Raw genomic sequence first — 17,677 nt, 5'->3', positions numbered from 1 at the left:
TGCACCACAACATTTACACACATTAAAACACATATAACAAACAACACATTCATCCATGAGTCGTACGAGATGCATAACTTACAATCAAGAATAGTAGTGGGCCTGGGAATTTCCCCCGAGTGTTCAGAGACCACCTAGCATGGGTTTTTGCTAGCGAGCGAAGTAGATACCCACACCAATCCAGCTCCTTAATCATTTTCACATCATTAAACATGTGAACGGTTCTTTGATTCGCATACCCATTCAAAGTGCTTGCAACGAGGGTGCTTGCTACTATCATGTAGAAATGTCGTTTAAACCACATCCCACTGTTTGTGTGAGTTAACACCCTTGTGGTCAGAGCTTTCACTGTGATATTTCCCCTCCGCTTCTTATCATTACTCCGCCATGCCTTCAAGTCGGGGCCCACTACGTGGGTATCGCGCTCAGACATCGTAATAGACCCATATTGGAGCCCAAGCACACTCGCCACATCTTCGTTCGTGAAACTTATCCTCCTCCCGTAACCCAACTCCAAGACCATTTGTTCGGGGTCATAGTTGTCCGCCACCCAATACCCGATCCGTGAGGGTAATACCTTTGCCCAGAGGCCCAGCAGCCCCCCCCATGCCCATCGCAATAACATCTTGTTTCTGCCGTGGCGTCAGTGATGTGACCAGGCGCACGAGTTCCCTCGGACCCCCCCCCCTCACCCCCCCGTGTCTTGATCTGGGGTAACGGGCCTGCACCCCCCTCCTGTACCTGTTCATGCGTGGGGGTGCTCATTGGTCCAACGTGTTCTTCCTCTGCTGGTTCTGCGTGCTCTTCCTCTTCTGGTTCACGCGGGGAGGTGTGGTACTCCACGTCTGCATCGCTATCTTCGACGCTCAACATGATCCTGGTGTGCCCAAATATAAAGACATAGGTTAATGCGACTAATTTAGGGCACTCTATCCTTTTCACCCATCTTTCACATGTTTTTGAATATATAATCATTTTACTTTTAATTTTTTTTTTTTTTGGTAAGCCGCCGTCTGTAATTTGTGCATTTGAAAAGATCTAAGCTTTTAGATTGGTTTAATTAATACAATTTCCTCATGCAAAAAAGAAAAAAAAAAACAGCATTGTTAATCCAATTTTCTGCCGTTAACACTGCGGCCTAATTCCTGGTTTTGTGTTGTTAACAAAGCGGCCTAAGCTTAGTTCTTGTGTAGTGTTAGTTTGAACATGTCCATTGAAGATACAAGTCAAGACCTAATTTTGTTTTTTCCCCTATCAACCAGTAGCATTCGAACCCGAACAAGCAAAATAAATATAACCTAATCCAATATAATCAAGAATTCCTCATTCAAAATAAATATAATCTACTGTTAGTTTCCTTATGCAAAATGCACCCATTAAGTGCATCCCCAGACTGCACCTATGGTATTTGTTCGTTTTCACTGTGCTTTCATATGACCACATGCAATGAAGATACAAAACAAGACCTAATTTTGTTTTTTGGAATAAGCAAAATAAATATAATCTAATCCAATATAACACTCATCTGGAAGGCATTCTTTGAATAACACTTGTTACGCCATTCATACAAAATGTCAGAGTTGATAATGTATCTAGAAATACTGACAACAAACCTTAAACAGATATTATACACATGTATCAAGCAAAATTAGTCCTACTGGAAGTTCAGACCCAATTCCACTAACAGTTAACAGTATCATTATTAACTGTTATATGCTAATATAAATCCGTTAAAAGCATGATTAAATTGCACACCCAATTCCACTAACAGAACGTGAGCATGATTAAATTGCATACCCAATTAAACTAAACATCAAAATCTTCCAACGATAAGTTTTTTCATCTTAGAAAAGGTCTCATACCAGTAGCAGCATGTAAGCATCAAATGCAGGCAGCACTGTTACTCTACACAAGCTCTCTGCATCTTCCTTGATCCTAATGGTCTTCGGTCACGACGCACCTAATTCGGTAATTGCAATGCACCTAATTCACTAATTCTGTAACTGCAACCAGGTGATTCCAAAATTACAGCCCTACAATCACTTCCAACACCCCCCAACAAACGAAAAAAAAAAAAAAAAAAAAAAAATCCCAATTGCACAAATTAGTGAGCTTGTCTGCATATATTGACTTAACCTAATGTTGAGTTTACTCTCTCTGAGGTAATTAAAGTGCAAATTAAATTAAAAAAAAAAAAAGAAAAAAAAAAAAGAAAGCAACAGACATGAAGGTTCCAAATTTCAACTTGTACTTACCAATATACATATATGCAGTAAAACACATGAGTTTACCCTCTCTGCGGTAATTAAAGTACAAATTAAAGTAGGAGTTTGTATTTACTTATCAAAGTAGAAGATTCGGATCATACTCACCTGCCACATCCGAGCGGTGCGACGTCTGATGCCTGGCAGCAACCTTCCCGGAAGAAGCCCTGCCGACACCCCCAACAGCCGTCGAATTCGTCAGACGGAGACCAGGACGCCGTCTATGTGCCCGGGACAGCGGAGTCGCAGGTCTATGTGCCAATTGCCGCCTCGGCCTACCACTCGGTCGAGTCATCACGCGACTAGAAACGCACGCTTCGACGGAGAGTGGAGGGCACCTTTGCAATTGACTCGTCGAGCTGGGGAGCCGGCTAACACACCAACATTAAACGCAAAACGCATCCCCCAACCCGCACGCGTAGCGAAATTACCCTCCCGACACTGACTATACCATTAGCGCTAAAGTGCACCTGCTTGTGTAGTTGGTAGTGCACTCGACTACCGTGCACCACCAAAAATGACCACTGATCAAACGATATGCACGGCTGGATATGGTGCACAAATGCACATGATAATGAGAATGCACATCTGAACAGTTTTCTATATATATATATATATATATATATATATATATATATATATATATATATATATATATATATATATATATGATCGCGTTCAGGTGCGAACTGCTCGCACAGGAGAGAAGTGAGAACCATTCAGCGCCGTCCACATGTCCAGATCTAAAGGATGAGAAACATTGATTTTTTTTTTATAAAAAATGCAGTGATATTTTCGTAAATAATTGAACATCAACGTGCAAGTAAAATATATTACAAGTGCAAGTAGCAGTTTCATATAGTGCACCTCAATGCATATAAAATGTAGAGAAAATGTACAAATAGGCCATTGAACTATTTGAGGGATAACAATTAAACCACCAAACTCGAATAAGTTCCAAATTCATTCATGAGCCAGGAAAAAAAGAGCAATTAACATTTTTAGCAGGTTAACAACAGGTTTATGCTGATTTGGATGCCACGTGTATATTTTATTTTATATTTTATTATTATTATTATCCTACTAACCATTTAACCATCTTCCTGAATGTCATGTTTTATATTTTATTATTATTATTATTTATTATTATTATTATTATTATTATTATTATTATTATTATTATTATTATTATTATTATTATTATTATTATTATTATTATTACTAGTTTTACACGCGCATTGCGTGAATGATTAATGCCCCATGTTTATAATTAAATAAATATTTGAAAGTATATCAATGCCAAATTATATATGAGAAGTTCATACATAAGTAATTTAATATCGAATTCGTTTATTTAAATACTAGTTTTTTTTACGCGCATTGCGCGATTGAGATAATGCCCAATATTTTTTTAAATAAGTATTTTAAAGTATATCAATGCAAGATTATATTGGAATTGTTCATGCATAGATAATTGAATGTTAAATTTGTGTATTTAAATAGGCAATTCTAAGTTTACAAATGCAAGATAATATAGTCAAGATTGATTATAGTTGTCAATAAAATAATTGTATAGGTATGGTTGAAACCAAATATAGGACATAAGTGAGAGAAAATAAAAATTAGGGCATAAATTATTAAATACTCCGTATATACTAATATTGAAGAGGTAACTACTGATTGCCAAAGAAGGACATTGCGAGATAGTTTCCCACTTCAATTTGTTGTGTGATTTGAATACTCTTTTTGTCAATAAATCTTCCAAGTAGTTAATATGATTGACTTAATTATATTTTTTATTTTTTAAAACAATTATTATTATTATTACTATTGTTATTATTATTATTATTATTATTATTATTATTATTATTATTATTATTATTATTATTATTATTATTATTATTATTATTATTATTATTATTATTATTATATCATCATACCCTTAGGTCATTTTACATGTTAATCTAAACAACTAATTTTTTCAAATATCTTTTTACCAACCATTGATATAATTCGCTGGTCAAATTCGCTAATATAATCCGCTAACGCTAACTGCTAACTGCTGATTGTCAAACAAGGATATTGCGAAGTTGTTCTCACTTCAATTTGTTGTGTGATTTGAATAGTCTCTTTGTCAACAAATCGTCTAAGTAATTAATATGATTAGCTTTATTAATTATATTTTTTAAATTTTTTCATGGTATTAATAAAATACTTGGTAAATAAATATATAGCATTATTTTGTATTATAACTTTGATATTTAATTAAAAAAAATAGTGCACAAAAAAAGGTAATAGACAATGTGTGAATATAATCAATTGATGAATTTGAATGTAAAGAATTTTTACATTGGAAAAATATAAAGACAATATAACTAATAAAATTATTTCTCTTAATTAATTTATTAATAATGAATTATTTTTTTAATAAAGACATTGTAGGGACAATGTAGCAAATATAATCAATTGATGAATTTGAATATAAAGAATTTTTATATTGGAGAAAAATAAATACAATATAACTAATAAAATTATTTCTCTTATTTAATTTATTGATAATTAATAATTTTTTTTTGAATAAAGGCATTGTAGACACATAATTCTAAATTAAAAAATGATATGTATTATTTTTTGTTGTAGCTACTAAATTATTATTTTAATTAATTTAATAAGAGTAAAATAGAGTACTAATTATGCCAACTTTGATTGGGATGAGGTTCGAACCTAAGACCTTTAAATTCTTATTAAAATCAATAAGTAAGTTATCGGTGAACTAACATAAATTAACGGAAAAGATAATATTTAATGGAAAAGTTAACGGAAAATCACATTCATTAAGGATAAATTAGGAAATCTTAAGGAAAAATTAAAATCTGATCAATCTGAGCCATTCATTTGATTAAAAAATTTGACCACCATTTTTTCTACCCATTATAGGCCTAACTCTCTTGGGCTCTTATTAGTATAGTAGAAGTAGATGTAACTCATATTATATGAATATAATTGTAACTAAACTTTTTTTTAAACAATAACCAAGTATTTTTGTTGCAAAGGGTTCTAATATATTTAATTAATGCACATACCAGATTAATGAATAAATCAACAGTACCAGTCTTTTATGTGTTTTGCTCAGTGTTCATTTAGTTCAACCCAAAGATAATGTAACCCAAAGATATTGAACAGTTGGTAAATACGATGTAACCCAAAAATCAAAATGCTAAAGAAAATGTTTGGTTATTCAACAGTTTAGAGCAACAATTTGTTACAAACCACTGAAAATACAAACACTGTAATTTACAATATTTTCACTTAGCGTTTTAGAGAATGATTTCTTCGAAACACCCCGATATTAAAAAAACATAAATAAATAATTACTGTAGAGCCGTTTTGACTCCTTGAATAACAAGAGCCAGTTTAGCTGACTCACTACTTGCCAATCAACAGATGGACAAGCTTAATTTTTAAATTGGAGCCTTGAGGCTCTCCTTTTATAGGAGCCTCAAAGCTCCCATGGCACTTTTTCCACCGATGTGGAAAAAGTGGCAAAACTAAGGGGAGGCGAACATTCGGCCCCCCATATGTTTTATTTTTATTTTTTAATTTTATTTCTTTTATTAAATTATTATTATTATTATTATTATTATTATTATTATTATTATTATTATTATTATTATTATTATTATTATTATTATTATTATTATTATTATATGTATACCCTTCAGGTCATTTTACATGTTAATCTAAACAGCTAATATTTTCAAATATCTTTTTATCAACCGCTGATAATCCTAATATAATTTGTTGGTCAAACCCGTTAATATAATCCGCTATCTGCTAACTGCTAACACAATCCGCTAACATTAACCGCTAACTAATGATTGCCACTGCCAAACAAGAACATTGCGAGGTAGTTCTCCACTTCAATTTGTTGTGTGATTTGAATACTCTCTTTGTCAACAAATCCCCCGAGTAGTTAATATGGTTGGCTTAAATATATTTTATTTTTGGGAAAATGGCACTTTTTTTTCCCTGAGTTATATGTTTATAGCACTTTTTCCCCCTGAATTATTTAAGTGGATGTTTTTCCCACTGAAATGTTAAATGAACATATTTACCCCTAAAATAACTATTTCATTTATTTTTCTTCTCCAACAAATTATGACCACAATTTGGTTCAAACCAAACAGACACTATAGCAACCAAACCGAAATATTCTAATTAAAATTTAGGTCGAAACCCGATATTTAGAGTTTATTAAAATCGCGAACTAGGACTGCCAGTTCATGTTCCGAACTGAAAAAAATAAAATACATTTATTGTTGAATTTAGACTATTTTAAAATAAAGAATAAAATTTTAAAATAAAGATGGTTCAAAATTGCGAACCGGATCCGGAACCGCCGGTTCACGGTTCAGGATCCAGTTTTTTCGATTCATAATTTTAATAAACTAAAATCCAAATATTGGGTTCTGGATCTAAATCATAACCGGAAACTTTTAATTCGATTGTTATAGTGTCCGGTTCCGGTTCAATTCGAATCGAACCGTGGTCATCCCTACGTATCCACAATAATTTGTTAGAGAAGAAAAATAAATAAAATGTTTATTTTAAGGGTAGAAATGTCAATTTAATATATCAGGGGGGGAAAATCAGCGCAGCCCACAGCGCCCGTGCGGCGTCCCGAGGCCCCTCATGCCCCGCGGACTAGCCTTACCCACATACGCACCACACTGGTTTCGCCCTGCCATGGGCTCATCAGGGAAGCGGCAACAGCTCCCAACCAGTTGTGCCTTTCGATCGCATCAGGTCCCCTTCATAGTCATGTCCAAGACAAGCGATAGGCTCCCCAAACTCAACCGGGTCGGCGTGCCTAACTCGGCCAGACCTTCGCGTCTAAGGCAGAACAACCCTTAACGCTATTGACACCTCCCTTCACCCGCATGGCATTGCTAACCAGTTGGCCGTTTCCTCCTACTTTTGGGTCTTCGCACGGTCACGGAAAAACGTCCGTGACACACACACACACTCTCTCTCTCTCTCTCTCTCTCTCTCTATATATATATATATATATATATATATATAGTCGAGTTCAGGTGCGGTGGCACCAATAATTTTGCAAATATACACCATCAACGTTAGGAAATGCACTACAAAGACACATTAGGTATGACTATAAGCACCCGTGTTCGGAAATACACCATTAGTGGTAGGGAGTTGTATGATGTATTTTTGAGGTGTATTGTGTATTTTTCGGTGTATTTTATCATTTCATTGTTGTGTGTTTCTGTTACACTATTGATGAATATTGTTAACACTATAGGTGTATTCTGAAAATCGCCGCACGGGAGGGTGCCGCCACATTTGAACTTTTTCCTATATATATATATATATATATATATATATATATATATATATATATATATATATAGAGAGAGAGAGAGAGAGAGAGAGGAGTGATCACATGTGGCCTATACATTAGGTGTGGCAGTGTGGTTAAATGAGGACCATCAGATCATTTCAATCCAACGGACAAGTTAGTAATTAAATGGCGCGCCTATTTAACTAGAACTCAGCAGGTAGGGTAGAACTGTCATTTCATTCTATTCAAACACTGTGTAAGACCTCCTTCTACAAGTCATATCGAGTCATATCGATTCATAATCCCAAAGCACACAAAGAGAACCGCTCCACTTCTCTCCCCCCCTCCCGGCGAACGTATTCTCTTTACTCCACGAACGACGTCGAACAATGGTGAAAAAAGGCAAGGAACCGGGGCGCATGGGTATGAACTCAGTGTATTTTGTATTATAGACTCGGAATAAACCTTTTTGTGTTTTTTTTTTTATGATCAGTGTATACTAAATAGGTATTAGAGTATTTACAGTGCCCTACATGCTTCCACTCGTCCATATCATTTTGTTCTGTGCATTGTCATCGGCATCGTATAATTTATTTCAATAAATACTGGTGTAATGGTGTATTTTACCTTGTGTTTGTGTTGTTGACTGTATTGTATATTTCATTAACTACTGGTGTATTCTGAACTACGTCACTTGAATAGAGTAAGAAACATTGTTGTGTGTTTAATTTTGATTTTGGTGTATTTTACCTTGTGATTGTGTTGTTGAATGTAGTGTATATATCAATACCTACTGGTGTATTCTGACTGTCATCACTTGAATAGGGTAAACAACATTGTTCTGTGTTTTATTTTGATATTGGTGTATTTTACATTGTGATTGTGTTGTTGAATGTAGTGTATATTTCAATACCTACTGGTGTATTCTGACTGTTATCACTTGAATAGGGTAAACAACATTGTTGTGTGTTTTATTTTGATATTGGTGTATTTTACATTGTGATTGTGTTGTTGAATGTAGTGTATATATCAATACCTACTGGTGTATTCTGACTGTCATCACTTGAATAGGGTAAACAACATTGTTGTGTGTTTTATTTTGATATTGGTGTATTTTAAATTGTGTTTGTGTTATTGACTGTAGTGTATATTTCAATAAGTAATGGTGTATTCTGAACTACGTCACTTGAATAGAGTTAACAACATTGTTGTGTGTTTTATTTTGATATTGGTGTATTTTTCAACATTGAACTTATGTCATGCAGACACCAAGAGGAAGGCATTAGAACTAGAAGACCCCCCAGCAGCAAAACATATAAGGAAGCAGCAAGCCCTTGAATTCATTGATAGAATCCAGAATGAGCTGCAAAGTGAGGATACTGAGCAACAAAATCAAGATGAGTCTAGCTCAAATGATGAGGCAGACGTACTGGATGATGAAGACAAAGAAACTGGCCTAAAGATACGACCCCTTCCCACACAATTAATGAACCCAATTGCAGATCTAACTGATGAGCATCGCAAAAGTGTAGAGGAAATTGGACTAGGGAGACTTCTTGACCTGAATATTACCAATGTGCCAAGGAAGTTGGGGCTCTGGCTTGTTCAAAACTATGATGCTAGGAGCAACACATTAAACCTACCCACTGGTGAACGACTCCCCATCACAGAACATGATGTTGCTGCCACAATGGGGCTGCCGATGGGAGGCATAGAAATTGTGAAGAGGGCATCCAAGGAGGTATCTAAACTCTTGACTGGCTGGAGAGCAATTCTTCGAAAGAATAACGGCCACATCACCCCCCACGTTATGTCTGAGCATATGTTGACACTAAAAGCTACTGACCCTTGGTTCAAAAGGCACTTTGCACTTCTTGTTATGAGTGTATTGGTTGAGCCCCAAGTCAATGGTTATGTCAACCAAAGCTACATTGACAACTTCCAAAATGTTGACAACATCAAGAATCTAAATTGGTGTAGAATACTCATCAATTCGCTCATCACCAGCAAGCAGGCATGGCTGGACAGTGTTGATGGAAGATACGGAGGACCAATTATTTTCCTGATGGTAAATATACTACCAGCAAGATGCATCTAATTTATTACCCACTGATCGATTAATAATCTAAAATGCAAAATGCAGATATTCTATGTTGACCGTGTGGTGCTCTACCGGAGGACAGTCCCAAGAAGCTTCCCTGCCATGAAGAGCTGGACATTTAAGCTACTCCGTCAACGAGAACAAGCTGAGATAAAATCTGGCGGCTTTGGATATGGTCGTCTTGATGATGCCTTGCCATTGGACAGCACACCATTCAAAGAAGGAAGTCCCCCATTAATACAATCTGATGTTCCACCCCAACCACTGCCTACTGAAACTAATGCACCACTTCCCACTGTGTTACAGGTAAAATAGACCACTTGAATCATATTCATGGTGTACTCCTTATATCTCTTTTACTGTTTTAAAACCTATAGACTGTTGAGCATCTTACAATGAGGTACCTTAATCAGTTTGTGTGAATAATATAATGTACTCTAGTGGTGTGCTTTTTAAGAGTATTTAGTGCATATTTTGATATACATTGGTGTGTTTATATTATATCCTTGTGGTGCATACGCAGGAGTTTGTTGATGAGATTACTAGCAACACAAGGACAATTGCAACAAGTTTACTGAGAATATCCAGACTGATTGAAAATGCACCTGTTGCCGTTTTTCAACATCATACATTCAAGCAAGTTTTTGAGTCTGCTAGACAGATGCTAGGATTCAAAGCACAAGAAGATGGACAACTGACATTTACCCAAAGAGAAGACGCCTACTGGAGTGACCCTGAGTTTCTGAAAGCAGTTGATGAGATTGTACGTGCGGTAAACAAAAGGAATTTCCTAAATGATATACCCTCTTTCAGCCTGGGATTGTCACAGGATGAACCAAACAAAGGCTGGGCAGATGTGAGTGATATTGCACGTGACTACCAGGATGTTAACGAAGCTGATGAGCCTGCTGAAGTTCAGTTGGGTGTAGATGAGGATCAAGTAGCAGACAGACCTCAAGAATGCACTGAGACAGCTCAACAAGAACCCCTATCTGACCAACATAAACAGGCTTTGCATGAGACTCGCGTGGATGACACCAATACTGAGGTAATGAACTATAATAAATCCAACATTAACACACTATAAAAACTGATGCTCTCACCTTTAAATATTACAGATCACACCAGAATGCCAAGGGCAGCCAGCCCCTGCATCAAGTCCACCCCCCCCCCCCACCCCAGCCAGCAGACAAGGGGAAAGGCCCAGCTAGAGTGCATAGCCCAATTGCACGAAGACCCATCACATACGTGCTTGACATTGACACACCATTAACTGCAACAGAGGAAGCTATCAGGCAGTGGGTATTGGAAAACCCTAATCCAGATCTGTAAGCACAACACATTCTAGAAACAATGGTGTGCTGTTTATATATATTTGGTGCATTATATAATGATGTTGGTGCATAAATATCCTATGCACATTGATGTGTTATTCTATGTGATATTAGTGTATACTATGTTAACTGTTGGTGTGTTTATACTAAATGATAAGTGACTGATTGTGTTTTATACCTAACATATTTATTTTGTTTCAATAGGACCCAAGAACTATTCAAGTATGAAGGAAGGGTAATCCACTGGAAAGATATGCTATCAATGAGGCCAGATTCACAGATCCCAGTCTCTATAATTGATGCTTGGGCAGCCATAATCAACATCCGTGAGTTGAACATATAAACCTAGCTTCAACTTTAACAAGCTTACAGTTCTAACAAAAATACCCTTACAATTTGCAGTTGTTCACAGTTGTGGACCCACAAGAAGATGAGGACGTTAGATTTGAAAGATTCAAATCAAAGTACCTTGCAGACAAACTCATCGCAGGCGACGTTAGGTGGAACACCATTCTATACGTAAGATATTAATATACATTTGGTGCATGCTATTGTTTATCTATTTGTGGTGCATTACTAACCATCTTTGGATTCATACTAACCCCCGTAAAAAACATATCTTTTTTTTATAACAGTTTTTGTTTCCAATTATATCATGCAACCACTACTACCTGCTTTCCATTAGCCCAATAATGGAAAGATTTGACATTATTGACAACTCTTCTGTCACTATGAAGAAAGAAAACAAGTATGGGACTGTGCTTGCAAATTTGGTAACACACTAAGCCCTGACTGATTACATATGTTTAATGCACAACTACAACAAAAAATGACCAGATTTGTATTACTTGATGCAGCAAAAATTCTTGTCAAGGTTCTTGTCTGACATGAAATCCTCATACAAGGCTGAGAAAGTGAACAAGGTGAAATCTAAGATAATGAAAATGCCTTGGAGAGATGCACACAACAAGGTGGATTGTGGAATCTTTCTCATGCGCCATTTAGAGACTTTCCGCGGGCAGACATTAGATCAGTGGCAGTGTGGACTTCAGAAGGACAACAAGGATCAGTTGAACAAGCTACGAGTGCGATACATGGCTGCCCTAATCATGTCAGACTTAAATGAACACAAACAGAGGAACATTCAGCAGGCAGCAGAGTTCCGGGTTTGAGTAGGACGTTAATCTGAATGAAAGACAATGTGAATATCTCTGACTTGACAGGTTTTTTTTGTGGTTTGTGATGACCAGTAGTAATTTTTTGTGATGCCAGACATCTAATGTGACATCTACATGTGTTCTTTTTGCGCTATAACAATGCACCATATGATATAGTAAAACGCACCATGATCTATTCTAAAATGCACAAATATTTATGTATTATAAAATGTCTACTTACCTGTAAAATACACCAATCACACAAGTAAAACACACACCACTGTTATTTATTATAATCAAAGTGACATTGTTCAGAATACACTATTCTGAATGTAATATACACTACATTTAACCCCATGAATGCATGGTTGAATATACATAAATATGCACCACGATATGCGTGAAAACGCACCACTATCTATTATAAAATGCACAATACCAAACACATTTCAAAAAACGTGATTCTCTGGTATGAAATACCTGCATACCTTTAAAATACACCGATCACACAACTAAACACATATCAATGTTATTTATTATAATCATGTTACATGATTCAGAATACACCATTCTGAAATAAATATACACTATATTCAACACCAGGAATAAAGCGTAGAATATACACTAAAAATGCATCACGATATATCTGAAAACGCACCATTATCTCTTATAAAATGCACATGTCCAAATACATGTACCGTGATCTATTGTAAAACGCACAAATTCAACAATGTCTACAAAATCCGGATTCTATGTGTTATAAAATGTCTACACAACTGTAAAAACATCAAATTCCACAGTACAGACCAACTAAGAAAACAACACACAACTCTAGCCATTTAATGGGCACGTCCTACTATTATGACCATATTCATCACAAGTATGGCATTTCCTTGATTGCTTTACACACTTATTCACAGCTTTCTCCCTTGCACTCTTCATCCGCTTCCCGCCGCCCTTGTTCTTAACTTTAATTGGATCACGAACCTCCATTGTTGACCCCTGAGACACATCACCACAAAATGATTTAATCACACTTTCTTTGCTGCTACCAGCTACCCCATTGTCATCCTCACACCCATCTTTGATAAAAAAACTCTCTTTGCTCACAAATAACACGTCTTAGTTGTTCCAACCGTTCTACATTACCATCAGCCAATCCCACGCAAGCATAAATTTCAGACCACATTAGATTAGTAATCACCCTAACATTATCCACTTTAGCCGATTGATCAACAACCGTATCATCAATATAAAAAATTGGCTTCAAACAAGCAGCCTTTGTCCACCGAGACACCAAATACATAGAAGGAATTCTCTCAAGTCCGCGATCTTTAAACACAAAAAAAATATGCCTACACACCAACCCCATCCGCTCAAACATCTTGCATGAACATATAGCAGTACAGTCAGCCAACAAAAACTCCACACACCATGCCTTCTTGTCACCATCTTTTATCCCATAGCACACCTTACCATCGCACTCACACAAAGACACCACTCGACAAGAAAAACAACCTTCACAAATCTCTACTTGCACATCATAAAATACAGAAATGGTATAGACATCCATTGCATGTTTCTCCAGCGCCAATGGAGTCTTCAAAACAGGAAAGCATGATTTAGAATCAGCAGTCAATTTTGCTTGGGCATGTCGTTGTGCACTAATAGCACTATCAAAATACACCAAAAACTAAACCAAACTGGAATGACCATTGGAGAAACTGCCAAAAAAACTATTTTGAGACTCTGATCGAGATGTTGTCCTAACAAATCCCGACATAAACTCATCATGAAAGTATGGAGATGCCCAAAATGTACGAGACTTGAACAAGTAACGAAACCAACCATTATCAACCAAACCATATTCCTCTATGATACGACTCCATGAATCCTCAAACGCTTTGGAATCTATAGATTTGTTCCAAACAATGCCATTCAACTTCCTCCTAAACACCTCGTCCTTAGCTAAGACCGGTCCAACCTTCTCACCAACCTTGCACATTATATGCCACATGCAGAATCTATGTTTTGATGTACCAAACACACGGGCAACTGCAATCTTAACAGCTGGATCTTGGTCAGTAACGACGCAAATAGGTTCATGACGCATGGTTTTCTTAAATCTCTCCAGAAGCCAAACATATGAGTCTACGTCTTCCCTCGTAAGTAAACCAGCACCAAATGTGATGGATCTCTTATGGTTATTGATTCCAGTAAATAGGACAAACACCAATTTATACCTACAGAATGCACAACCCAACAACTACTGAATACATTAAATATAACAAAACACACTATATGAAATAAAAATATGCACCATACTATTATACAGAATACACAATAACTATAAATTACTAACCTGTTAGATCGGTATGTAGCATCGAATAAAACAGCATCACCAAACAATGCAAAATTCTTCCTTGATACTGCATCTGCCCAAAAAACCCTTGTAAGCTGATCAACGTCATCAACATCATATTCAAACTCAAAAGCCTCGCACAATTCACGCCTTTTAAAAAGCGTATCTATGAATAGTTGAGCATCACCATTCAATATGTATGCCATCAAATCACGCTTGAAATTCTTAAAATCCACCCTAGTAGCACCAACATTGGAATACTCACCAACAATCTCCTTAAACAGCTTATAGGACCGAACATACCCAATATTTGCCCGAACACAACTTGCAATGAACATTTGATGGCCAGCATCAAGACTACGATTCTCCTTTAAAAACTTCTTAGCAATGATTGAACACATCACATGAGTGTGTCGTTCCTCCAAAAAATGCACAACAAATAGTCCATTAGACTTACGCTTAAACACCACTTTAGCCTTGCACCCAACCCTATTTATCACCCTCCGTCTCTTCACAACAATGGGCTTACCATCACCAACACACGTAGATTGCGTACTATAAATACTCTTTTTAAACCCCTCTCGACTACAGAATACCTGTCTCTCCACCACAACACCATCCCTCCTCCTCCGAATTGTACCCTGTCTACAATCAAAACCAACATACCCAGCATACCGTTTATAAAAAACAATAGCACAATCCAAGGAATCAAACGTTTGCCCCACAACAGGCTTCAAACTATCACTGCAAACTAGACGCCAATACTTAGTCAACCCAGGAGACATTTCCAAAACAAATGCATTGTCTTCTGCCTCAACGTCAGTCAAACAGTGTTCACTGGCGCCCTGACCACTAGTCTCTACAGCAATATCGGTTGAATTCCCTTCATCACACTGACCCCCACTTCCTTCTACACAACCATCAATATGATCACCATCAGTGGAATGCTCTGTATTGCAGACACCACCACTGCCTTCTACACCAGCATCAATTGACGTATCTTTATCACAAATGAAACCCACCGGGTCCAAATTAATAGCTGCACACCATGTATATATAATAACACACTAAATAACCAATGCATGACATCTAGTAACTACAAAACACATACAATACTATACTAACTTAATATGCACCACGAAGATGCAACTTTCACACTATATTCAGACAATAACACACAACATCGTAACAACAACAGTGACTTATCTCACCACCAGAAAAATATCAAACCAGATAAAAAAACGATATAAAAACATCCATTACATAACAAACGCATATTATTATGAACAAATTAAAACTACAAACATCAAATAAATCAACACATACCATGATAACCTTCATCACAAACACCGCCACTGCGATCCAGCCCATCATCATTGGAATGCCCTGTATTGCAGACACCACCACTGCCTTCTACAACAACATCAATGGACGTACCTTTAACACAAACAAGCCCAACAGAGTCCAAATTAACAGCTGCACACTATATATATATATATATATATATATATATTAATGCACTAAATAACTCATGCATAACATCTGATACCTACAAAACACACACAACACTATACTACCTTAATATGCACCACGACGATTCAAATTTCGCACTGTAATCACACAGTAACATACAACGTCGTACAACAACAGGGACTTATCTCACCCCCAAGAAAAAATATCAATCCAGATAAAACCGATATAAAACATCCATGACATTACAAACGCATATTATTATGATCAAAATAAAACTACAAACGTCAATAAATTAACACATAGTATTCTCCATCGCACAAAAAATCCCTTATTGCGATATCTCAAACTGCCCGGTATACTCAAATTGCCCTATCAACTGATCTCCGGCGACCTTCTCCCACTTGCGATGCGATCGCGACCGTGATCTTCCCGAAATTGCGATCGCGACCGTGATCGCTATCTTGATCTTCTCTTCACCAAGTTGCCGATTCTCTCTGAGTTTAAATATATATAACAGAACAGAATACAAATTACCTTATATACATTCACGTAACCATGTAAACAAAATTACATAACTACCCCCACTTACCAAAACGCGAACAAATCTTCCTTGTTTAAAAAAATAAGCCTCTCCCGTTAGATTGCCTTGATCCAATGGTTCAAATATAACCACACTGCCACACCTAATTACACTGCCACATTTGAGCGCTTTTCTATATATATATATATATATATATATATATACATACATACATAACATATAACTAATATCCTAATTATATATGTATACATACATCCTGTAACATATAAGATGATATAGCAAATTAAATTGAATTGAATTTTTGTACAGAAAAATGTACTGAATTACAGCGAGTATTTTTTTGATGCCGTAGATGCGAGCACTAGCCAATTCCTTGCTTGTTTCACCATCGTTTTAGTGTATCTATTCATTTATCTGCGGTTTAATGAAATGAAGATGGCTTAATATTTTATTACAAGTTACTTGTGCCGTGTTTTATGGGTATTGTATTCATATATGTTAGTTTGTAAATGTAACACCCCCTAAAAACATGCTATTTTAAAGCTTTAAACATGCAGATAACTAAACCAAACAACAATACAGCGAAAGACTGAAAGATAGATGTATATAAATAAATTAGAATACGGGGTGCTATGCCACGTTCGTCAAAGAGATGAACGTACAGGCAACATCTGCAATGTTTAAATCTAAACCAAATGTCTCATTGTTCCACATCTAAGCTGGCACACAGGCCACAAAACGAAAGGGAGAAGCTATACTAGCAAGCACTAGACCGCGCACTCGTCTAGACATCACCTGAAAGAATACAATAAACATGGGACGACGCCCGGTCAGCGAATAATGCTGGTAACCCACCAATACATGTGAAATAACATACATAGGTAAGATATAAGTTGTAAAGCTATTTTCGAAACAGAATACATATATATAAGTACAAAACCAAGAGTAATAGTCAACACAAGACTTAACACCCTCAACAAGAACACGGGTACACATCCCAAGACCACAAGGACAACAACAACTCAAAAGGATAAAGACAAGACCAACGACAACACATGCCTAGGCAACACATGCCTTTGTGACTAC

General features: G+C 36.4%; 1 protein-coding gene across 1 annotated transcript; it reads right to left on the bottom strand.

Annotated features, from left to right (window-relative positions):
- Positions 1–13,046: 13,046 nt before the first annotated feature.
- LOC109174919 (protein FAR1-RELATED SEQUENCE 5-like) lies at positions 13,047–17,305 on the bottom strand. The gene is made up of 6 exons (XM_019324160.1): positions 17,254–17,305; positions 15,904–16,014; positions 14,578–15,616; positions 13,915–14,458; positions 13,333–13,815; positions 13,047–13,217 (listed from the first exon to the last, which is right to left on the bottom strand). Exons 1-6 carry the CDS (start codon positions 17,303–17,305, stop codon positions 13,047–13,049), a joined length of 2,400 nt encoding a protein of 799 aa, XP_019179705.1.
- Between the last annotated feature and the right edge of the window lie 372 nt (positions 17,306–17,677).

Source organism: Ipomoea nil, unplaced genomic scaffold (genome assembly GCF_001879475.1).
Source record: "Ipomoea nil cultivar Tokyo-kokei standard unplaced genomic scaffold, Asagao_1.1 scaffold0672, whole genome shotgun sequence".
NCBI classification, from domain to species: Eukaryota; Viridiplantae; Streptophyta; class Magnoliopsida; order Solanales; family Convolvulaceae; genus Ipomoea; species Ipomoea nil.
This window is presented reverse-complemented; position numbering and strand designations above follow the sequence as displayed.